The 26682-nt window shown below is 35.2% G+C and overlaps 1 protein-coding gene and 1 non-coding gene across 2 annotated transcripts in view; both read right to left on the bottom strand.

Moving 5' to 3' along the window:
- The window catches only part of RANBP17 (RAN binding protein 17), a 365939-nt gene that overhangs the window by 232730 nt on the left and 106527 nt on the right, over nt 1–26682 (bottom strand). The window contains exon 14 of the mRNA XM_061393198.1: nt 24931–25066. Within this exon, the coding sequence (XP_061249182.1) occupies nt 24931–25066 (136 nt within the window). The remainder of the gene's footprint in view (nt 1–24930; nt 25067–26682) is intronic.
- On the bottom strand, nt 23534–23606 carry TRNAC-GCA (transfer RNA cysteine (anticodon GCA)). Its single transcript has one exon. It is a non-coding gene; the product is annotated as a tRNA-Cys (tRNA).

Raw genomic sequence — 26682 nt, 5'->3', positions numbered from 1 at the left:
GCTTGAAGTTATCAAAAATGTCAATATCATGAAAAAAGATGGTAGAAAGATTTTATGTTAAAGAGAAATAAGGAAATTCAATATATGATCATTATTTCTAGCATTAAAAAATTTATTAATATATAGGAAATTATTGGGACAACTGGAAAAACTTAAAATATGGACCATATATTAAATAATTTTCTTGTGATGTTCAAATATATTTTGACTGTTATAATGATATTTTTATATATAAGAACATTTGTGTTCTTAGGAGATACCTGAAAAGTATTCTTAAGGGTTAATCATCATGATGTGTGTAATATTCAAATGGTTCAGCAAAACATCTATATGTAATACATACGTGTAAATGTATTATATGGAAAGAATGAGAGATGAAACAAACGTGACAAAGTGTATGGTACAGAGGTACCTGTTACAGTATCCTTAAAACTTTTTTGTAGATTTGAAATTTTTTAATGTGCAATTAAAAAATAATTTTCCATAATTATCATGAAAAAAATCTGTTGAAATTAAATTCCTTCTTGATGAATTATATAAAAAGAAACAGGAGTCTAACTGCCTATTAGAACAGTAGTAAGGGAGACAACAGAGGCCATAATCTGTACTAAGTAGCTATCCTAATATAACACCCTGGTCATTTCTGATTACAAACTGGATAATAATATCAACAGTTATTCACATTCCTATGTAGTGGCAAATAAAAGAAACAAACATAAGCAGTATATTATCTACTATTTGAATTAACTTTAAACTGATTAAACTCTTTTCTTTCAGGTATAGTAATTGATATGAAGTTTGAAATTACTGGGGGTCTTGTATCCATATTCATGATGCATGCTGGCCAGCGATCTTTTTCTGAAATTTCCTTGTTGGATTTTGAAATTAGAAGTCACAGAAGAAATGGGGAATTTATTCTCCTTCTCTCTTTCTTGAAAGTTTGTGTTTTATTTCCTTCCCCAATGTTTGACAAAGGTCATCATCTGTGCCTGAAATTTCCTTTGTGAATAGATTTTTAATTATAAATTTACTTTATTAGATATTAAGCTATTTAAAATTTACATGTCTTATGTTAGTTTTCTCTCAGCTGTCAATTTTATTGGTGTAAACTTACTTGTAAGGTTTCCTAATTTTCCTTTTTTTAAAAAAACTAGAGTACAATGCTTTACAAGGTTGTGTTAGTTTCTGCTGTAAAACAGTTTATCTGCTGTGAATCAGTTACATACGTATCCCCTCCCTCCTGAGCCTCCCTCCCATCCACCCCTTATTAGCTCCCCTCTGGGTCATCAGAGAGCACCTATTTGTTCTTTTAATGTGTGTAGGCTCTGTGATGATGCTTCTTTTTTCATTTCTGATGTTAATATTTTACAGGGTTTTTCTCTTTTTTATACCCATCTGTCTTGCATAATTTACTAATCTTTTCAAATAACCATGTTGTCACGTGACTGGAGACTCACACTGATTATTTTATATTTCAGTGATTTCTACTCACATTTTAACGATTTCTTCTACTTACTTTGGGTATAATTTGCTAACCTAAGGTAAACAAAAATGTTTATCTCTGACAACAAAGGTCTTGAGTAAAAAATTTTTTTCAGAAAGAATTTCCCTAACTCTGGCCACACTGAGGTTGAGTGTGTAGCATATAATCAAAATTTCATCACTAGGAAATAATTTGGAACTCACTTATTTTAATATTTATCCTTTTGGGAGATTCATAAACCACTTTAATAACCTGGTGAATACTATGAACGTTTTCACAAGAGTATACAAAATGAAAATATTAGCATATTATTTCAAGGATCTTATATCTTTGGACTCATTTCTCTTAATCTAGTTCAAATCCTTTCATTATAAATGGGCTAAGTTTTAGATTTAGACTGTAAATAACTTACCCAACTACACCAACATTAATAGGTATGACTTCACGTTCACTTTTCACTTTCATGCACTGGAGAAGGAAATGGCAACCCACTCCAGTATTCTTGCCTGGAGAATTCCAGGGACAGAGGAGCCTGGTGGGCTGCCGTCTATGGGGTCGCATAGAGTCAGACACGACTGAAGCGACTTAGCAGCAGCAGCAGCAGCAACAGGGAACACCCCTGATGGCTCAGTGGTAAAGAATCCACCTGTCAATGCAGGAGATGCAGGTTTGATCCCTGGGTTGGGAAGATTCCCCTGGAGAAAGAAATGGCAACCCACTCCAATTGATTGGGAAATCTCATGAAGACAGAAGAGCCTGGCAGGCTACAGTCCATGGGGTCACAAAAGAGTCGGACATGACTTAGCAACTTAAACAACAAATTCTGTGTGAACCTCTATTCTTTATCTCTAACCTTCAAAACAACCCTGCAGAATGCTTTCCAGAGTTTTATTTAGGAAAACTGGTATCCAAAGAAGTTAGTAAATTGCTTAAAGGCCACAGACCTCCTAAATGATTAAGACAGGAACAGAAACCAAGTTAATCACATTCTAAAACTATTTTTTACCACAAAATGTGGCATTAATGGTAGAAACAAAACTAGACAGCAAGTCTCTCAACTCCGTCTTCCACACTGTATGACATGACATGAGATTGACATGAGAACTTAGTAGGGCCAAATAAATTATGTTATATTGAAACATACTAATTATACAATTGTAAAGGTACATTGTAGGAAATTGTGAAGCATCTATATGTAACAGCTGTCAAAACACCTTTCTATTAATAAATGTGTTAACAGTAAAGAAAAGTGGTACTTATTATTGTAGATACAACTCCAGGCAGATTTCAACAGTAAACATAAATATTCAAATTTAAAAGCAATTTTGCAATGATAAGCTCCCAAAGCACTTCTGAGTTAAAAAGCTTGATTATATAGACATTTCAGTTTTACTATGAATACACTATATAAATTTTTTAATTTCATATGAATAAAAGACTTCAATTAAAAAAAAATAACTAATGTTGGCAAAGATATGGAGAAACTGAAACCCTTGTGCACTGGTGCCAGGACTGTGAGATGGCTGTCAGTCTATGGCCATACCACCCTGAATGCATCCTATCTCATATAAAACGGTAGAGTCCCTGTGGAAAACAGAAGGGCAGTTCCTCGAAAAATTAAAGTAGAATTATCATCTGACCCAGCCATTGCACTTCTGAGTATATACTCAACAGAACTGAAGCAGGTCTAGAAGAGGCATTCGTATACCCATGTGCATAGCAGCAATCTTCAAAACAGCTGAAATGTGGAGCCAATCCAAGTGTCCATTGATAGATGAATACATAAGGAAAATATGATACATAATAATACTCAAATGCCATAGTATTCTGGAGAAGGAAATGGCAACCCACTCCAGTGTTCTTGCCTGGAGAATCCCATGGACGGAGAAGCCTGGTAGGCTGCAGTACGTGGGGTCGCACAGAGTCGGACACGACTGAAGCGACTTAGCAGCAGCAGCAGCAGCCATATTATTCAGCCTTAAAAACTAAGGAAATCCTGACACATGCTGTAACATTGATGAACACTGAGGACATTAAGTAAAAATACAGAGGATGAGATGGTTGGATGGCATCACTGAATCAAAGGACATGAATGTGAGCAAACTTCAGGAGATAGTGAAGGACAGAGAAGCCTGGTGTGCTGCAGTCCATGGGGTCATAAAGAATCAGACATGACTTAGCAACTGAAGAACAAGAAGTAAAAATAAGCCAGTTACCCACCCCCCCAAAAAAAATGCTGTATGACTCCACTTATTTGAATAATTAGAACAGCTAAAATGACATGGACAGAAAGTGGAAAAGTTGTTGCCAGGGGTAGGGGTAGAGGATAATGAAAAGTTAGTTTAATGGGTACAGAATTTCAGTTCTGCAAGCTGAGAAAAGATCTGGAGATAGTCTGTTGTGATGTTTGCACAATAATATGAATGTATTTAATATCACTGTACACTTAAAATGGTTAAAATAGTAATTTTATGTTATGTATATTTACTACAAAAAAAAAAACCCTGGGAAAAAGACTATTTTCAGGTTACTATAATTATATTAAAATTCACCTATCTAAAGTCACATATTTCAGTCATCTTTAACAATACCCATATTTTCCTAAACACACAAGAAACCAATCAAGCTGAATATATATGGTATTCATTTTTATGTTTACAAAAGATGGTATCAATTCTGAATCATTTAAATATTAGTTTACAAATATTGCTTATAGCTTAATAGCATTGTGTAGATGCAGCTTCAGAGATATTGGCTCTAGACAGTAATTATATACTCAGCCTAATGTTTTGGTTAATGGATGTGCATTTCAGTGATAATTGCAATGCCTGAACGTAATGTGCCTTTACTAGCAGTATAAAATAAAGCCGGCTTATTCAACTGAAAAAAATAGGCTATTTATTTTTGTAATTGCTTATTTTTTTATTGAAAAATATTATCAAATGGTAAAAAGTAAACCTACAACAAATACTACCATTTTATTTACAATTATAGAAGTGTATTTAAAAACTTAATTACGGTGAACAATGACATAAGTTAAAGTCATGAAAATGCATCGCTATGCTAGTTATGAGAACTTGGGTAAGTCATTTACTCTCACAGGTCCTCACTATTAAAATAGGGTTAAAAAAAATTAACTGCTTCAAGATGATGCTTCAGATGATTTATCAAGAACCTTTTCAGTTCTAAACTTTACAGTGCTGTTCAGTTCAGTTGCTCAGTCGTGTCCGACTCTTTGTGACCCCATGAATCACAGCACACCAGGCCTCCCTGTCCATCACCAACTCCTGGAGTTCACTCAGACTCACGTCCATCGAGTCAGTGATGCCATCCAGCCATCTCATCCTCTGGCGTCCCCTTCTCCTCCTGCCCCCAATCCCTCCCAGCATCAGAGTCTTTTCCAGTGAGTCAACTCTTCACATGAGGTGGCCAAAGTACTGGAGTTTCAGCTTTAGCATCATTCCTTCCAAAGAAATCCCAGGGCTTATCTCCTTCAGAATGACTGGTTGGATCTCCTTGCAGTCCAAGGGACTCTCAAGAGTCTTCTCCAACACCACAGTTCAAAAGCATCAATTCTTCGGTGCTCAGCTTTCTTCACAGTCCAACTCTCACATCCATACATGACCACCGAAAAAGCCATAGCCTTGACTAGATGGACCTTTGTTGGCAAAGTAATGTCTCTGCTTTTGAATATGCTATCCAGGTTGGTTGTAACTTTCCTTCCAAGGAGTAAGCGTCTTTTAATTTCATGGCTGCAGTCACCATCTGCAGTGATTTTGGAGCCCCCCAAAAATAAAGTCTGACACTGTTTCCAGTTTCCCCATATATTTCCCATGAAGTGATGGGACCGGATGCCATGATCTTCGTTTTCTGAATGTTGAGCTTTAAGCCAGCTTTTTCACTCTCCTCTTTCACTTTCATCAGGAGGCTTTTTAGTTCCTCTTCACTTTCTGCCATAAGGGTGGTGTCATCTGCATATCTGAGGTTATTGATATTTCTCCCGGCAATCTTGATTCCAGCTTGTGCTTCTTCCAGCCCAGCATTTCTCATGATATACTCTGCATGTAAGTTAAATAAGCAGGGTGACAATATACAGCCTTGACGTACTCCTTTTCCTATTTGGAACCAGTCTGTTGTGCCATGTCCAGTTCTAACTGTTGCTTCCTGACCTGCCGTACAGATTTCTCAAGAGGCAGGTCAGGTGGTCTGGTATTCCCATCTCTTTCAGAATTTTCCACAGTTTATTGTGATCCACACAGTCAAAAGCTTTGGCATAGTCAATAAAGCAGAAATAGATGTTTTTCTGGAACTCTCTTGCTTTTTCCATGATCCAGCAAATGTTGGCAATTTGATATCTGGTTCCTCTGCCTTTTCTAAAACCAGCTTGAACATGAGGAAGTTCACGGTTCACGTATTGCTGAAGTCTGGCTTGGAGAACTTTGAGCATTACTTTACTAGCATGTGAGATGAGTGCAATTGTGCAGTAGTTTGAGCATTCTTTGGCATTGCCTTTCTTTGGGATCAGAATGAAAACTGACCTTTTCCAGTCCTGTGGCCACTGCTGAGTTTTCCAAATGTGCTGGCATATTGAGGGCAGCACTTTCACAGCATCATCTTTCAGGATTTGAAATAGCTCAACTGGAATTCCATCACCTCCACTAGCTTTGTTCGTAGTGATGCTTTCTAAGGCCCACTTGACTTCACATTCCAGGATGTCTGGCTCTAGGTCAGTGATCACGTCATCATGATTATCTGGGTCGTGAAGATCTTTTTTGTACAGTTCTTCTGTGTATTCTTAATATCTTCTGCTTCTGTTAGGTCCATACCATTTCTGTCCTTTATCAAGCCCATCTTTGCATGAAATGTTCCCTTGGTATCTCTAATTTTCTTGAAGAGATCTCTAGTCTTTCTCAGTGCTGTTACAAGTATATAAATATAAAATAGAAATATGAAAGTGAAGTATTTTAAAATATTATATTCTATCAAGGTTGATAAACATTTCTATATTTGAAAAAATACAAATGATAAATTAAAAAAAAGCCTGGCATGTCCAATCCTAAATAAAAAATATTTTATTCAAATTAAAAACCACAACCCAAATACCTGTGCCCCTCTGACACTATTTTTTCATTAAAACTGTAATAGATGATTTAATTTCCCATCAGCAAAAGCATCTGGATAGACATCCAAGACACAAGTAAAAGCACAATAAAACAGACCAGTCAGTAGGTCCACATTTAATTAGTAGCGGTTAAAATGCCTCAAGGACCTCAACAAGACTATTAAACTGTTGAACGAGAAGGGCTTAACACTAAATTAATAATGCTATCAAATGCCTGTACTACTTTTAGTACTGATGCTATTTTTATGTGAATACACACTTTTTACATTATGTGAACACACATACAACATTTAAATACCATGACAATGTAAAGACCAATCATAATCATTTTGGTAATTTTACAAAGATATGCCTAACATAAAAAGGCAAAAAGCTCATGGTTTATACATGGGCTCCATCCCAAAATGGTCTGAGAGTTCCTAATTGTTTGAAATGGCAATTTCTCCAACCTGACAACTATGTTCAAAATTCTATATTCAAAAATATATGCCACAGAGCAATAAAATTCTCCAAAGTAAATGAGGAACGAGGAAATGATAAGCGGAATTAACTTAGCCAAACAGACAAACTGGCAATCTAAATCAAACAAAGTAGGACTTCTCTAGAGGTCCAGTGGTAAAGAATATGCCTGCTGGTGCAGGAGACGACCCCTGCAGGGTTTGATTCCTGGTCAGAGAGGACTCTACATGCCACAGGGCATCTAAGCCCCATGCCACAACTACTGGACCTGAGCACCACAGCTACTGAGCCCGTGTGCCTTAGAGCCTGTGCTCCCTAACAAGAAGCCACCTCAACGAGAAGCCTTCGCACTCCCAGAGAGTAGCCCCCATTCACCATGACTAAAGAAAGACTACATGCAGCAATGAAGACCCAGCACAGCCAAAAATAAATGAATAAAATTAATTTAAAAAAACACTTAAAAAAATCACGCACGGCAGAAACATGTCTGTGAGAAGTAATCAAGCAAGCTAGAAATACTTGTGTGTGAAGAGTCATTCCTCACTCTTTGATATTATATCCAGTATATGGACGAGGAGGTAGAACTTTTCGATGAGAGTTGTTTAAAGTGTAGTTCAGGATCACCAACATCAAGATTAGCAGGAGTACTTATTAAAATAGAGATTTCTGGATTCTGCCCCAAGTCTGCTGTATCACAATCTATAAAAGGCAGAGGAATCTACATTTAACAAACTCCTGCAACAGGATTCTTATGTACACCAGAGTCTGAGGAATCACCTTTCCAGAAACATCACATTGAGTATTTGCAGCCATCATAAAGCTTTCTGGACTCAAATGAAATCTTTTTTCTTATGCTTAGCAATTCACTTTTCAGTATTTTTTTTTTTTTAACAAACCATTGCATTCCAAATAGGAACACAGAGAAATCTTACTCCGTTTAGTAAAGCTAGCAAAAGATAAATTCTCCCTTTCCAATCAGAAAAGTAGTAATAAAGACAAAGTAATTTGATATACATCTTTTAGTTCCACAATCAGACAGTATGTCTAGGTGGGAATTAGGCTCCTGAACATGATGCTTTTATAGAAAAAGTAATCTGAAGTTAGACCAACCTAGGTCTGAATTCTGTTTTACCACTTTCTATTTGTGAAAACCTTTGACATGTTATAATCATGACATCAAAATCCTCTAGAAATTTTTCTTCATATTCACTTAGTACAGTGGTTGAAAGCTGTTTAGAAGAGCATCAATGGAATAAGTTCCTGATTTCAAATGTTCAAAATAACCAATGTCATGAAACATTCTTTTCTTTTTTTGAAGAAACAGAAAAACTGTTTCTCTTTCCGAAGTCAAGTTCAGGTATTATTACAATCATTCCATCAATTCACATTTCCATAAACAATTTTTCCACTTATCTTTCTTTCATTGTCATCACAACTGCCAGTGATATTCTTTCATTCATTGCCTTGCTTTATAGGAGAAAATAGCTTCAACTAATCAGAAACTCCAGTACTTTGGCCACCTCATGCGAAGAGTTGACTCATTGGAAAAGACCCTGATGCTGGGAAGGATTGGGGGCAGGAGGAAAAGGGGACAACAGAGGATGAGATGGCTGGATGGCATCACCGACTCAATGGACATGAGTTTGAGTGAACTCTGGGAGTTGGTGATGGACAGGGGGGTCTTGCATGCTGTAATTCATGGGGTCACAAAGAGTCGGACACGACTGAGCAACTGAACTGAACTGAACATTTAAATTCAGTAAGAATAAGAAAGAGGATCCTTCAAGCATCCTATCTTTCTGAATTTTAGAGTTTCAGCCATTTGAGATAGAAATATTATCCTTTTTTAAAATTTTATTTATTTTAATTAGAGGCTAATTACTTTACAATATTGTGGTGGTTTTGGCATAGATTGACATGAATCAGCCATGGGTGTACATGTGTGCCCCCATCCCAAACCCCTCTTCCACCGCCCTCCCCATTCCATCCCTCTGGGTTGTCCCAGGGCACTGGCTCTGAATGCCCTGTTTCATGCATCGAACATGGACTGGTCATCTATTTCACATATGGTAATACATAAAAGATTATCCTTTACCCATAAGTTTTAAAAAATTACTTGAGGGGCTTTGGAAGGTAATTGAAAATATAAGATAGACCCAGAGATAAGCAAGGTTCATTAACATTCTTATATCTTTTTCTATACTTCTGGATGAATTTTTTAAATATTTATAATTTGTTGTCTTTTAAAAAATGTAACATTTTATCTAAAGCATCATACCATGTCAATAAAATTTTTCAGAAAAGAAAAAAGTATGGAATGATATGCAGCAGCTATGCCTAGAAAGAGGGAATACAACAGTCTACAAAAACTTTTTACTGTCAGCCTAAATAATTCCATTGTCTGCCCAATAATTTCATCAAATGCCATATCATAACTTATTTAATTAATCTTTGACTCTTTTAAACATTATTTAGATGAACACCTTGTACACAGAATTCTCCCAGCATTTCAAATTGTTTCCTCAATTTCTGTAAGTCCTTAGAGTAATGACTACTAGAGAGTATTTAAAGGAAAAGAACAAATAAACCAGTAACATTCTTCTCAAACAGACACAATGTTAAGATGTAAGGGGTACACATGTGTTCCACACGTATACCTGCGGCGGATTCATTTTGATATTTGGCAAAACTAATACAATTATGTAAAGTTTAAAAATAAAATAAAATTAAAAAAAATAAAATTACAATCTTTTTCCTGATGATAAAAAAAAAAAAGATGTAAGGGGGACATGAAATGAGGTTTATGTGCCTTTCTTGTCATAGAATCTGGTCTATTTTTAATCGTCTTTCTGCCAATATAGAAAGATAACACTTAGAATTGGAAGATTCTTACAAATCTGTAAATTTTCATGTCTGGAAATCTTAAATCTATTAATACATGACCTAGCAATGATAACCTACCTCATACCTATAAATCAAAATGCCCAGGAGTATGAGAATCTATATTTTAACAACTATCCTGAATTCCCTTAAAATCAGAGACAAATAGAATTAAGTCTCATTCCTCTTGCCTTGCCACCCTACATAATAGAATCATCTCCAATCTTCTACTCAAAATATGTTCCTTTCCACATCAGAATCTGGTTAGAAAAACAAGTGAAAATGACTAGAAAGAGCTTTGGATTCCAAACTCAATCTATAGCTGTGTGACCTTAGGTAAGTCACCAATTCCTATGAAATGGGGTTGAGGAGATGCTTCTTTGTAAATGATCTAGAAAGCATTTCCCAGATTGTATTTTGTAAAACCTAACTAAGTATTCTCCATAGAAAAGGGTTCTATGGTTTAGTAACTCTGATAAATGCTGAGGATTATTTAAGACAAGGCCTTCATAAAACTTTTAATATGCTAACATGCATTATAAATTTCCAAGAGAGAAATATATAGTACATGGGTTTTTCCAAATTTCTAAATTTATACGGCAAAAATCCTTTGAAGTGCTATTAACTTGTTAAGGTCTATTACCAAGAGCCTTGTGATCTGCAGAAAACATCTTAGAAAGTACTCCTTTAAATTTTATCTGTAGTCTCTTTCAGACTCTTAACATTTTGTAACTCTAAAAAAACTATGTACTGTCTCAATTGAAGCAGAAAATGAGAGTCATCCTGTTGTTACAGGTGTCATCAGCAGCATCGTCACAGCAGTTACTGTTTACTATTCACTGGGCACTATGTGTTAGGCACCACGCACTTTCATTTAATCTCAAAACTTTACTAAGACATAAGTACTACTATCATTTTCTAGATGAAGAAAGAATGACTTAAATTTTATGTATTCAACAAAAATCACAAGAATATTATGAGACAGGACTGGGAATTAAATCCAAACTATGTGATTCTAGAAGCAGAAAAGACTGTGACTTCTGATCTAATCTTGCTACAGTATCTGAAGAACATTTCTTAAAATTAATGAGCCTGTAGATCACCAACAATATAATACATATAAAATGCCAAGAAGAGGGAAGAGTCACAACACTTGAAAGAACTATGTCCAAGCCATTAATTCAGATTGTAGTTTTCTTCTTTTAAAAAAATAAGTATATTAAGAGAAATTTTATTTAAAAATAACTTTATCTTTAAAAATATATCCTTTAAGAAAAATGTTCATTTTAGCACTAATTATAATATTAAAAGAAATGCTGAAAATAGGAATAAGATTAGGAATACTCATAGTTTATTACATAAGTACTTTGTATAACAAAGTATACATTTTAGTTCTTAGGAGAGGAGAAAGTAGGTCCTATTGACTTACACACTCCCCTAGATTATTTTAGCACAATGTGTAACAGATAATGGACTAGCGGCCATTTTCCCCTTACCCTTCTTTAGAGCTTGGGTTAAAATAAAAGCAAGAAAAGAGTACATATTTAGGATGAAAGGGGCTGGGATGGGGATGAGTCACAATCTAGGTCCTTATGAAGATAGAAAAATTAGCATCTGTCTTCAAGCAAAGAAGTTCGAGTGGTTCTCAAACTTCAGTGAACATCAGAATCACCCGAAGAGCCTTTGACAACAAAGATTGCTGGAGTCCACCCCCAGAGCGCCACATTCAGTAGGTCAGGCACAGAAAGGCCCCCAAATTTGCATTTCCAACAGGTTTTCAGGTAGACTATTGCTCTTGATTTGGGGTCTCAGTTTGAGACCACTGCTTAATTCCCTATTTTTAACCTCTAAAATTCTTTCCTCTCCTGATGAACATAAAAATCTTACCTCCTTTCTTTCCTTCTGACATTCTTTCTCACTCTCTTAAACCCTGCATGAAAACAAAGCCATCTATTTTCCTCCTCATCACAATCACACTTGAATTTTTTTTTTTTTGGTTAGTTTGAAAGCAGGTAAGCAGGCGAAAAGGAGCCTGCTGGACTCCAATCCATGGGGTTGCAAACAGTCAGACATAACTGAGCAAGTGAAAGGTAGTACTGTCATTTTTCATGCAATATGGTGATATATACAATGCTTCACAGTTTACAACTTACTTTCACATATAGTCATTTAGTGACCATTCATAATTCTAAAATATAGGCTGACAGTTCTTAGGTTTTAAGGTAGCACTAGAATCCATATCTTAATCAACTGTAAAATGCTCCTCTTGTTCTTTTCCGGTGATCCATTCTTTTATTCCTATTTGAATTATCTGATTTTTTTTAACAAAAGAGACAAATAATTGATATTGGCATAACATATTGATATAATTCGTTACCCAAAAGACCAATGAATATTATTTTTTCATTTTACTTACAATGAAAACAAAATTGGAGTTTAGCATCACAGACCTACTTAATGGTCAGTGTACTGAATGACTATGACCCAAAAAGAGGAAAAGCAAAAGAGGGAGGAGGAAACACAAATCCAACACAAGAACAAAAGCAAGAAGATAGAAAATAGAGACTTTTGAACAAATTATAGATTTGATTTAGGCCACAAGTCACACTTTTGTCTTCTTCTAGAGGGTTTCAGAATCAGACCGCTTGGTTTTAGTTCCCAGTTCTGCCCAGCATTAGAAAAAACCATAAACTTAGATTATCTGCCAATATTATAATGACTGTAACAATGTGCCCCAAAGCCAAACTATTTCCAAATCCTCCACACACACAAAATCAATCTGTGATAAATCAGTCGAATTCCAAAAAAAGATCAGAAATTATATATTCTAAAGACTTGATTACATTTAATTCTTTCAAGGAGAATTTTCCCATTACATAGATTTATAGAGATAGCTCTTTAAAAATTTAGTCCTATCTTCTTATATATTACAATAGACATTTTTTCTTTCAAGTATCTGCACTGTATTAAATTCTATCCAAATTCTTCTCACGTATCTTACTTCATCCTCATGATTAGGTGAGGAAACTGATAGGTAGAAAAGTTAATGTGTTTTTCAAGGTAGTAGGAGGGGCACAGATCAGGCTCAAGGTCTATTTGACTAAAATTCTAAGCTGCTTCCCACTACAACACTGCATCTTTATTCTAAATAGAAAAATCCATTCTCGACTGGATTGTTTGATAGCTACCTTATTTTGGGTAAGAAAACAAATCGTAAGTCAAGTTTCTAAAATACATTTAGCTCTATTTCTCTAACACTGACTACCAGAAATAAATAAGGTGACTGACTACCTTATAATTTCGAATTGAGTTGCTTTTTAAAAATTCAAAATAAATAATCATCTTTATCTTATTACAACATGTGACAGAGGACGTATATAGTTCTCATTATGATGCTTTCTTAAACTCTAACTGCTAAACTGAAATGAGAGGCATTTGGTACAATGTGAAAAATATTCAGTTCAATTAAAAGTAATTGATGCATAGTGAAATAATTCTTCCCAAAGCTGCTGTAAAATCTTCAAAAAAATAAAGCTACTTAATAATTTTCATCTCCTACAGGCTAGAGAGAAGCATTATTGCATATTAAAAATTGGAGTGTAGTTTTCCCAGCGGTAAAAGAAAGTTATTAAAACAACCTATTTATTGTTGATATAACTATCCATTTGTGCCACACAAAAAGTAACAAATTTCAGTACATTAAAAGAAAAGCTAATTAAGGTATAATTAGTATTTTCTGTATTTTGATAATTAGGGGTTAGTTGGCTATTCCTTTTCAAATTTCTATTTGATGCACCCCGACAATGCCTTTAATGAGCAACTAACACTATTGAATCCCTCATGGCAGAGGAGTTTAGTGACCACTACTACATTACTTTCATTTATCACTGCCTCTTTACCTATAAATTAATCTAGCCCTGTAGCTATGTTGATCTACTTTATATCAATTTCTTCATCCATATCAGCTGAATATGTATGGCATTAACCTCATTTGCTAGTTGAGAAAAGCAGAATTAAAATGAGATCTAATTTCTTGTGCACAGCACAATTTCAAAACTGCCTGCTAATTTCCACCACCTGTCAGTGTGAAGAGCCTTTACTTTCTTGTAATTAAATAAAACAGTATATTTTTTTAGCAGCTCTGAAAAATGCTAATCTTTCAAAAGTGTTCAGTGATCATTAATCATGAGGACAGTAAAGGAGCCTTATTCAGAATGCTCATTTATCCTTTGTTTAAGCTAAAAAAATTTTTTTTGGCCTTTCCACAGAAAGAAAAAATAAATGTACCAGATGAAATATAAACATTAACTTTTATAATCCATGCTTCTGATGTTTCTATTTATCTGTTTTACTGCCACACAGTAGTAAAAGGCTTAACATTACATAACTTGGAGGTAGCTAGTTTGACAGAATTAAGCAGGAATATAAGCACACATATTCTCTAAAATTAGTAGGAATCTAGTAAATGCACACTCCATCCATCTATATATAGAAGAAACTAAATTTATATGACTTAGAATATATAGAGAGAATAATTTTTGACAAGACATTTAAATAAATTCATCCTATAAACTGCCTATAATGCTCTGCATTAAATTGCTGCCTAAAACTATCATTTGAAAAAAGACAGTGTCATTCAGACATAGACAAGCATATTTAAGCATGTTCAACTGAACTTTACAAGATTTCCCAAATATATATAATACAACCAGTAGGAAAAATCTGAAACTATTAAAAAAAAATTTTTCCTGTTATTTAAATATTAATAGACAGCCATTTTATTATATTTCTTCTATCTTTTCTAATATTTATTTTTTATTGTTTTACATTATTTTAATCACACTATACATGTATAAATTAATAAACAGCCTGAAATTCTGGCTTATCATTCATGTATGTTTTTTAATAAGCCTTCCTTGTAAATTTCCCATCCTGTTTATCATATAAGAACATAAATTAGCAGAAACAATATATTTGAGGAAGAAAAATATAAACCACATGTGAATATATTATTAAAAGGCTTAACCACTTAATATTAGGCTCATTCTCAGGCTAAAAATATGTATTCTTCAAATACTAACATGTCTTCAAAATACTTTCTCAGATTTATGCTACCAAAAAAGCATAACATGTCATTAAATAAATGACTAAGTAGTTACTATAAAGAACTTTAAAAAAATTATTAAATAAATGATCAAAAATAATTCACAGTATTCCTCATTTAAATTTGTAGAAAACATCTGACAATATAGAATCACCATCTTAAAGCCTAAGACTCTTTTGGAAATATTTTAAACCATATTTATTTACAAACTTGTAGCTAAGATGACTTTTTTTTATCGTTCCAGTTATCAAGTCATCATATAAAACGTGCTAAGCATTCCTTGGATCTGAAGTTCTGTGTCTCTATAGGAGGTTTTCTGAGAGACTATATTCTTGTATTTAAGGGCTTCCCTGGTGGTACAGAGGTTAAAGCGTCTGCCTGCAATGTGGGAGACCTAGGTTCGATCCCTGGGTCGGGAAGATCCCCTGGAGAAGGAAATGGCAACCCACTCCAGTATTCTTGCCTGGAGAATCCCATGGACGGAGGAGCTTGGTGGGCTACAGTCCACGGGTCGCAAAGAGTCAGACACGACTGAGCGACTTCACTTTCACTTTCAAGCATTCCTTGAAGGTAAAAGAAACAAAGATGTGGGATGGATGATTTACAAATATTACACAGCTTCAGAATTTATGCATCAGGAGTAGGATGGATCCCCTCTCATTCGGATTCCCTTTAAGCAAGCTGCTGCTGCTGCTGCTAAGTCACTTCAGTCGTGTCCGACTCTGTGCGATCTCATAGATAGCAGCCCACCAGGCTCCCCCGTCCCTGGGATCCTCCAGGCAAGAGTACTGGAGTGGGTTGCCATTGCCTTCTCCATTTAAGCAAGCTACCTGAAGCAATTATCAACAGAAGAAAAGAAGATACTTTCTGGAATGAAGAGGAGATTCCCATTGATAACTACTTTGACACTAAATAATAAAGAACATAACCAATTTTAGCAATATTATCCCAGGTCAATACATTTCTAATATAAATGCAGTAGACTGGCACACCTCACCTTTTGATTTGTAGGAAAAGATCATCTCATGTATGATTTCCACAAGACCTAACGCCTACTTAGAAAAACTACAGACCGATGTGGGGAGAAGAGAAATTTTTGAGTTGTAAAATTTAAAAACTAAAACATTTTAAACCGAGTGTTCTTTAGTGCTGAAAACTCTTCAAAGATACATCTTAATCACATCCACATATTTCATGTTATTTTTATCACAACAATTTCTTAGAATCACTAGAAGAATTTCAAACATCAAAAGATGAGAGGATAAATGTATCTGAGGCAGAAAAATCAACACCAAAAGAAAGTATTATCTTTTGCCTTACTTGTAAAAATTAATGAGGCGAACAAGCCAAAATAATCTAATTCATAATCCAAATGCACATGGAATCTAACTTTGTGCATTTTGTCCACAAATGTTAAATTCTATAAATGCTTCAGAATTTATAACCATTTAAAATAAATGGAAAAAATAAAGATTTAAGATACTCTGTGTATAACTACATACTTTTAATAAGTTTTTACAAATAATCATTGTCTTTGTATTACAGGATGTTGCATAATATACAGCACATAGAAGACAATAAGGATTTATGGAATGTATGTATAAAGAATTACATGATTATATATGTCAAATAATGGTATATTTGATCAGGTATGATAAATAATACATGGCGTGCTAAGTTGCTTCAGTCATGTCTGACCCTTTGCAACCCTATGGACTGTAGCCCGCCAGGCACCTCTGTCCATGGATTCTCCAGGCAAGAATACTGGAGTGGGTTGCCATTTCCTCCTCCAGGGGATCTTCCTGACCCAGGGGCTGAACCCGCGTCTCTTAAATCTCCTGCACTGGCAGTGGGTTCTTTACCACTAGCACCACCCGGGAAGCCTTAAAATAACACACAGGAGTCAGTTTAAAAATAATAAACCAAGCCCATTATTTTTCCAACTTAAATCCTATACTTCTCCAAATTACATCATAATTTCAATTATTAACAGCTGCTAAGATTTTAACTTCAGATTTTTGTGCTGCAAACTTCCTTGTCTGGTACTTAACGCTCTTGAATCAACACTTAAATGCACTTAGGGAGTAGAGTGCCAAGTATAGCTTGGCAAACCCATTTACAAAGCAAAAACATTAAAAAAAATTAAGTAGGCCTTAGGCTACTTTGCTCAACTTTCTGTTAAGCAGAGACACAGGACGTGTTTTTCAATAGTTAAAAAATATTATCATGTAAGTTTAATTAAGTAGAAATGGATGTAGAGAAACCATATTTTTTTAAAGTGTCCATCTGAATTGATATGCACGTATTAGACGTATATGACAATTGAAAGAACAAACCCGTGAGTAGTAAAACAGTCCAGTGGTATAAGCACTAACTATGACTGTAAGTACTAACCATTATCCAAGAAGGAAAGTGTAGCTAGCTCTAATAACACTCTATCACAAGGACAAATTATGATATGTTTATACAGGAAACGTGGAAGTAGCTCAAAATTAAAGTTCAAAAACTTTTTTTAAAGTCTTTTAAAACACTTAACAGAAAAAAAGAGTCCCTTAAGTCAGTGATCATTATTCTCTAACATTCAAACTTCAAAAGACAATCTTAACTTTTGAAGGTACTTTCTCTCCCCTATAACCAGCATGATGATATATCTGATACACTAGAGAATACTTTTTAATGTTAAATGCCTACTATCTAAATGTTTTAAAGCTGCTTCTTATTTTTCACCAAAGTGAAAATCCTATATACAAAACAGTTTTCTGTGATTTCTTAAATACCTTTCCTTAAAATTGTGTTGTTAAATATAAACACAAACACTTTTACAAAAAACTGAAAAATATATCCAAGTTACCTGGAAAAGCAGCAAGTACATTATTTCAACACTGGATTACACTTACAGCAGTCAACTTAACTTACTATTACGATATGTTTTTCTGTTTCATTATTCAAGTGCTTTCCTACTCAATTTACCCTTAGCTGTTAGTAACATTCTACACAGAAGGATCTAACAATTGTAGAGAGAGAATGCCATCTGCTGCTTCATGTGGTACTCAACAGGAAAAAAGCTTGATAACAGGTAGAGCAATTACAAAAAATAATTTCAAAATCCAAAAAGAAAGATAATACCTGAAAGTTGAAATGTTCTTATTTCTATTTTAGATAACTTGAAAATACATCAATAGGTACTTACTGTCTTAGTGCAAATTCCAAATTATTCCATAGAATTACAAGGAGGCAATGTGCTTATATATCACAATGATTATAAAAAAGGCTTTTACTCAGGTATGGACAGTGAGAGGATCAAAAGAAGAGGATCACTTGCCTGGCCTTAATGAAGTTATTTCCCACTTATGAATTAGTACAATATCTTATCTATGAACATATGACTTATAAATAAAAGTGATCACATAACTTATCCAAACAGGGACACTATCAGTTATGCGAGTGCAACAAGTGTGAGCATTTCTCAGATGGCGACAGTGGTAAAGAATCTGCTTGCTAATGCAGTGAGACATAAGAGAGGGGTTCGATCCCTGGGTCGGGAAGATCCCCTCGAGAAAGGCATGGCAACGCACTTCAGTATTCTTGCCTGGAGAATTCCACGGACAGAGGAGCCTGGCAGGCCACACTCCATAGGGTTGCAAAGAGTCAGACACAACTAAAGCAACTTAGCATGCACACAAGTGTGAACTGGGACAATCCTAGGCAAACCCGAAGTATGGTCACCTATTTATAAATTACTATGCTGCCCTCATTCCCTTTAGCTTCATAACAATGCCCTAAGAACCTTCCTGAAAAGCAATTTGAATTTTAGTAAACCGCTAATTCAGGAGGATGAAGCCAAAAAAGGGAGATGGAGGTAGAGATAACAAGAAAGTGTATTCCAGACCATTTAATGCCTCAGTCTAAGTAACTACCTCAAACAGCCTGATTTTTCACTTACTTCACTTTGTTATACTACTAGAAATTCTTCAGCACTAATAAATATCTTCTTTAGAAATGGCAAATCCTTTCAAGGATAATTCACCCATACAATTGAGATTCTTCCCTCTTGACACCTAGCAGATGCCAAATATCTGGGGAAAAAGCAAATTTGTGAGGTGTGTGCTTGTGTGTTCCTGTGTGCATGTGTGTTGCTGCATGTAGTGTGGTGACGGAGAAAAGAGAGGTACAGATCATTTTAGAGAAGAATATCCCTCTGGTGGTGACTGACTGTATAGGATGTCAAAACTGGGAGTAACAAAAGGGAGAGAAAAACTCTTAAGACTAACTTGCCAATTTGAAAATTTAAATCCAAAGAGGGAAAGGGAACTTGCTCCCTCCTCACTTTCTGGTGTCTTAGTTTAGGAGGCCAGAATTCAGGACTTTTCTATCAAAAATAGAGCTTATCAGTGTCATTGGTTAAATAATAATTCTTTGTAGATCTATTTTTAAAGGAAAATACATTCCAAGATTAAATGACCACATTTTAACTAACATTCTGAATTCAACTTTTGGTGCAATTTTGTAACCAACAAAAGTAAAATTGATGTTTTGGATAGGGATGGCTTGAATAAACTGTTGTTCAGTCACTAAGTCATGTCTGACTCTCTGCAACCTCATGAACTACAGCATGCCAGCCTTCCCTGCCTTCACTATCTCATGGAGTTTGCTTAAACTCATATGTATTGAATCAGTGATACCATACAACCGTCTCATCCTCTGTCGTCCCCTTCTCTTCCTGCCCTCAATCTTTCCCAGCATCAGGGCTTTTCCAATGAGTCGGCTCTTTGCATCACGTGGCCAAAGTATTGGAGCTTCAGCCTCACCATCAGTCCCTCCAATGGATATTCAAGGTTCATTTCCTTTAGGATTGACGGCTTTGATCTCCTTGCTGTCTACGGGGCTCTCAAGAGTCTTCTCCAGCACCACAGTTTGAAAGCATCAATTCTTTGGCACTTAGCCTTCTTTATGGTCCAACTCTCAATCCATACAAGACTGCCTGAAAAACAATAGCTTTGACTATATGGACCCTTGTCAGCAAAGTGATGTCTTTGCTTTTTAAAACGCTGTCTAGGTTTGTCATGGCTTTTCTTCCAAGGAGCGTCTCTTACTTTCATGGATACAATCACTATCCACAGTGATTCTGGAGCCCAAGAAAATAAAATCTGTCACTGCTTCCACTTCTTCTCCCCTCTATTTGCCAGGAAGTGATGGGACCAGATGCCATGATCATAGTTTTCTGAATGTTGAGTTTTAAGCCAGTTTTTTCATTCTCTCATTCACCCTTATCAAGAGGCTCTCTAGTTACTCTTCACTATCTGCCATTGGAGTGGTATCATCTGCACATCTGAGGATGTTGGTATTTCTCCTGGCAATCTTGATTCCAGCTTGTGCTTCATCCAGCCCAGCATTTCGCATAATGTACTGTGCATATAAGTTAAATAAGCAGAGTGACTGTATATAGCCTTGTCACTTCTTTTCCCAATTTGGAAACAGTCCGCTGTTCCACATCTGGTTTTAACTGATGAATCTTGATTGCATACAGATTTCTCAGGAGGCAGGTAAGGAGGTCTGGCATTCCCATCTCTTTTAAGGATTTTCCACAGTTTGTTGTGATCCACACAGTCAAAGGCTTTAACGTAGTCAATGAAGCAGAAGTGGGTGTTTTTTTGAATTGCCTTGCAACCACTCTTGCCTGGAGAACCCCATGGACAGAAAAGCCTGGTAGGCTACAGTCCATGGGGTCGCAAAGAGGCGGACATGACTGAGCGACTTCACTTCACTTCACTTCACTTCTTCTATGATCCGATGGATTTTGGCAATTTGATCTTTGGTTCCTCTATCTATTCTAAAACCAGTTTGTACGTGTGAAGTTCTCAGTTCATGTACTGCTGAAACCTAGCTTGAAAGATTTTGAGCATAATCTTCCTAGCATGCGAAATGAGCACAAATGTATGGTAGTTTGAACATTCTTTGGCACTGTTCTTCTTTGGCATTGGAATGAAAACTGACCTTTTCCAGCCCTGTGGCCACTGATGAGTTTTCCAAATTTGCTGACTTATCGAGTATGGCTCTTTAACAGCATCACCTTTTAGGACTTTAAATAAATAGCTCAAATGGAATTCCATCACCTCAACTAGCTTTGTTTGCAGTAATGCCTCCTAAGGTCCTCTTGACTTCAAACTCTAGAAATGTCTGCTCTAGTTGAGTGACTACACCAGTCATTAAGACCTCGTTTCTATAGTTCTGTGTATTCTTGCCATATCTTCTTAATTTCTTCTGTTTCTGTTAGGTCTTTACCATTTCTGTCCCTTATTGTGTCCATCCTTGCATGAAATGTTCCCTTGATATCTCCAGTTTTCTTGAAGAGATCTTTTTTCTTTCCCATTTTATTATTTTCCTCTACTTCTTTGCATTGTTCATTTAAAAAGGCCTTATCTCTCCTTGCTATTCTCTGGAACTCTGCATTCAGTTATTAATATTCTTTGGATAATTAAAATATACGGGTGGAAAATATTCAGCAGCACACATACACCATGCATAGAAGAGAATGTATTATCAAAAAAAAAAGTTGCAAAGGTAAGTGAAGTTTGACCATAGAATAAATTTATTTTGTAAATAATGGAAAATCATTCATTTTAAGCAGAGAAATGGCACATGAAGAAATATATTTTGTAATGACTGGCAAAATTTAAAGACTGACAAGAGCAAGTATTATGACAATATAGAGCAACATATACCTACTCTGCTGGGGGAGGAAGAATAAACTGTTACGACACTTAGGAGGACGACTTGACATTATCTTGTAAAGCTGAAGATAATGAGCATTCCACAACCTAGCAATTCCACCCCTAGTATTTTTACCTTTGAGAAACTTACACATATGCATGAGGAAACAGGTATTAAGAGTACATACTGCAGTTTTTTGGTAAACATTAAAACTGGAAACACCCAACATATAGTAACAGAAAAAATGAATATATAATGGCATAGTAATATATTACAGTACTATATTTAATTATTACAGTAATATATCACAGTACTATACTTAATTATTAATTAAAATAATTAAAACTGTATATATCATCATAGATAAATTTCAAAAACAATGTTGATCAAAAAAGGCAAGTTATTACCTAACAATTTTCCATAAAGTTAATAATACTATGTTTTATTAATAAATATATAGAAATATGGGAAAGAACAAAATCATGCATGAAAGTAACACTAAGTTTAAGGTAGTGGTTATTTCTGAGCAAGAAGTAAGAAGAACAGAATCAGACCAATATGTTTTTAATGTTTAATTTTGAAATATATAGATCTGAAGCAAATGTGACAAAGCATTCATATTTGACAAAACTGGAAGACTCATTACACTATTCTCTCTGTCTTTCTACCAAAGAAAAGATTACTCTGGTGGCAGTATAGAAAATGGACTGGAAGGAGGCAAAAAGGAAACACAGAGTAAAACCAAAAGACTTCTGAAATCTAGTGAGAAATGACAAGCAGTAATAACAAGGATAAAAAATAAGGGGCTTGAGAAAGGAGTGGAGCTGAGAGATATTTAGAAAATAAAACCAGTAAGATTAGGAAACAGAACAAACATAGGAAGTAAGAGCAAAGTAGAAACTTATGAGTTCAAAGTCAGTTTTCCTCAAAATAGAAAAGCAGGTAGAGAGCATTTTAGAAGACAGTTATTCAGTCGCTAAGTTGTGCCTGACTCTTACGCGACCCCATGGACTGTAGCCCAGCAGGCTCCTCTGTCCATGATTCTCCAGGAAGGAGCACTGAGGTGGGTTGCCATTTTCTTCTCCAAGGGATCTACTTGACTCAGGGACTGAACCAGTGTCCCCTGCTTGGCAGGCAGATTCTTTACTACTGAATTACCTAGGATGCCCCACAGTTTAAATAAGTGCAGTTTATTCCAATTATAAACCAGTAAAGCTGTTAAGAGATAAAATGGTTCTACATAAAAATCTAGATCTCCCATTTCTTTGGGAAAATCAATCAACTGTATATCAACACAACCATCTCCCACTTTTCATGTCTTGCTAAGGTCAATCCTGCCACAGTAGCAGCAAACACTGCAGAACAATTAAGACTGTGCCCACCTAAACACTGGCTGGGTCACAAGACATCCAGGACTACAGAGAGTCTCTCCTCTCTGCCCTGGACTTCCTGACTGTACAGCAGTGGCCACAAAGTTAACAGCCCAGGGAGGTACAGGAATCCAGGAAACTTTCAGATTATTTGTTTTGACACTGACCTTGGTCACAGGACCTTGGTCTGGAGGTCCTGAGAATTCCTGTATGCCTTTAACCCATAAAGCTACAGTCACATGAAATCTGTGTATGCCCTACAGAATCCAGTGAACCAGTGAAGTTGCTCAGTCGTGTCTGACTCTTTGCCATCCCATTGACTGTAGCCTACCAGGCTTCTTCATCCATGGAATTTTCCAGACAAGAGTACTGGAGTGGGTTGCCATTTCCTTCTCCAGGGGATCTTCCCTGACCCAGGGATCGAACCCAGGTCTCCTGCATTGCAGGCAGACGCTTTACCGTCTGAGCCACCAGGGAAGCCCCACAATTATTACAAGGCTTTTCCACTCTATATTACACTGTTTTGATTTAAAACCCAGACCAAATAGATATTGGATAAGTAATATTTCCAGTGTATTCACTTCTGCAAAAGCAAAATACAAACTCTCTGGGTACATTTAAAACCTGACAATTTATCATAATTCCATGTGTATAAATTTCATACCATGTAATTTTTGTCTGATCCTCCTTTGTCTTTTTGTCTGATCCTCCTTTGTCTTATTGTCAACCTGAAACAGTTATATCTAGCTACTCCTTTTTCTCCCTAGTGGTCTCATTCAGTATTAGCTTAATTCTAAGAAAATTTTATTAATATTAATCCTGAACAAAAAAAAATCCTGAAACAGCAATAAAATATCACAGTATATTTGACAAAGAAAGTATCAAGCTACATCACTTTTTTGAAAAACGAAGAAAACTTTACCTGAAATAAACTAAAGGATGATCTTAACAAAATCAAATACTTTTCAAACTATTATACAACCACTATTAAGAGAAAACCATAAATGAACTGAAGGTTTAGCTAAATTTTCCAAGAACAAAAAAGCTCAGTCCAATATAAAAAGCTTTTTCTAGAACTTAATCCCTCTACATTACTAATACAAACTACAAATACAAAGGTTACAGGTAAGAATATTCTTAGGACTTGCTACAGAGAAGGATATGGGGAAGAAAAAAAAAAAAAACCTCATGAATCTTACTCAAGTGTCACAGTACTACTAAATATCTGGTTAGGTTCACATAAACGCCTTCAATAACACCTTACTGCCTTAAGATCAATTTATCCAAATATCAAGCTAAAACTTTCAACTAGCAGAGTACAAGTGTTCCCTTCACTAAGGTGGGTTAATTGTGGCCTCTCAAAGGCTTGTTTTCTTACTCTTCTTGTCCTCATCATTTATCATGTACAAATGCTGAGGAATGAGTGGAAAATATGCTAGAAATCACATAAATAAATATCAAAACAAATACCTCTCAGAACTACTAAAAGAGTAAATTTATGTTTTAAACCTTGAAATACAACACAATAAGGCAAAATTCAGTACAGTGTTTTACCCTTAACTATTTGATGACTAACTACATAACAAATATTCACTAACTGCCAATCAATCTTCAAAGACAACGGTAAATCTAAGCATAAGGCGAGCAATCTCACATTGCCTTTACTAACAATTAATCGACTTCAATTGATCAATTAATTTTTTATGTAGAAACTGCTCAAATATATCATTCAGCTTAAAGGTGTTACATGTGAACATCTTTTCTTCAATAATACTAGTTTTAATCTCTAGTAAAAACCTACCTTTGAGGTTCTTTGAAGTTGATCACCAACATATGTTTTACGAAACTGATCCAAGAACCACAGAATTGCAAGTTCTATTTTCTCATTAGAACACTGAGGCAATCCGGTATCCATTAAAGATATAAGCTGAAAAACTCTTTTCATGAAGGAAAAAAAAGGCTTCAGTAAAAGTTCTTAGAGAAATAATATTAAAACATTTATCAACAATTTTATATAATATAAAAAGTGAAAAAATACAAATGCTTATAAAGAAAATATTTCAAAAATCATCTGAAATCCCACACTAAGAGATACTACAATCTGGTCAAATTCCTTCTATCCTTTTTTCCTAACACATACATATACATGCCTAGACACCTACATGGACATAACATAACTTACTAAATTTTATATATAAATACATGTGATATACGTATAAATATATAACATCTATATGGTAAATACCTACCATTATATATCATATAAACATAGATATCAACTTTAAAATGTATAAAAATATATATTTATAAAACATTTTAGTAAACGAGAGTGATATTGAATGTGTAATTTTGTATTTTTTCATTACAACACATTTTCATCAAACCATCTATTTTGAGCTCACATGGTTCAAAGTACCAAAAAAAAAAAAAAATTAAGAGGTACATCCATTAAGCTGTATCGCTTTCTTAATGAGTAATAAAAATTTTACCTGAAATAAATTACAAGATGATCTTAACAAAATCAAACATTTTTAATATAAGTGTGCAATTATATCAAAAATCATAAATGAACTAAAGGCTAAGTTAAAATTTCTAAAGAAAAACTTACTAGAATAAAAAGCTTAGCCTAGGATTTTCCCCCACCCTTCCCCCGAAAAAAAAAAAAAATCCTTCTATTATCTATTTTCATTAAAATTTTCCAAAGAACGGCTGCCAAACGGCTGGTGCTAACAAAATCAGCATACCATAATAAAATTTTTAAGAGACAGAAATAGAACTTCCGGAGGAAATAGTACCTACTTTTCTTTCTCATTGTACAAAGGCAACTGGACCCAGCCCTAACCCGTCCACGTCCATCCACGCATGCACACAAGGACATACACACATGCACTGTCAACAGCGCGTGTCGTTCAGAGACTTGGTGAATGTGTGTGCAGGGGAATACGACTCATGATTCTCCTCCCAACTCTTCACACATACGAAGCACACTATGCTGTTATACTGTTAAACCTAGCTTTCTTCATTTACCTTATAGATTTTTCATGTCAGATATAAAGAACTTCCTTATTCTCTTTTTACAGCTGTTTAACATTCCATTATATGACCATGTGTGCTCAGTCACTAAGTCATGTCTGACTCTTTAATGACCCCATAGATTGTAACCCGCCAGGCTCCTCTGTCCATGGGATTTTTCCAGGCAAGAATACTGGAGTGTGCTGCCATTAACCATATTATTTTCAACGTTCCCCTACTGATGGACACTAAAGTTGCTTATGATATTTTGCTGTTACAAAAACACTGCAATTCACATCCTTTAACACATCATTCCACACACTTACAGTTATAATATAAACCTTATAGTAAAAGTCAAATTATTGGCTTCAAGAATATGAATTTATAATTCTGATAGCTATTCCAATGAAGTTGCCTTCCAATGAAATTGAAATAACTTATACTCCTGTCACCAGTAAAGGAGAGTGTCTATATACATAGATAATTCAGAGTGATACTAAACTTTAGAACTTACTGGAATCTGAAAAAATGGTATCTCTAA

Source organism: Bos javanicus, chromosome 20 (assembly GCF_032452875.1).
Source record: "Bos javanicus breed banteng chromosome 20, ARS-OSU_banteng_1.0, whole genome shotgun sequence".
NCBI classification, from domain to species: Eukaryota; Metazoa; Chordata; class Mammalia; order Artiodactyla; family Bovidae; genus Bos; species Bos javanicus.
Note: the sequence above shows the minus strand (reverse complement) of the source record. Positions and strands in the feature narration are given on the sequence as shown.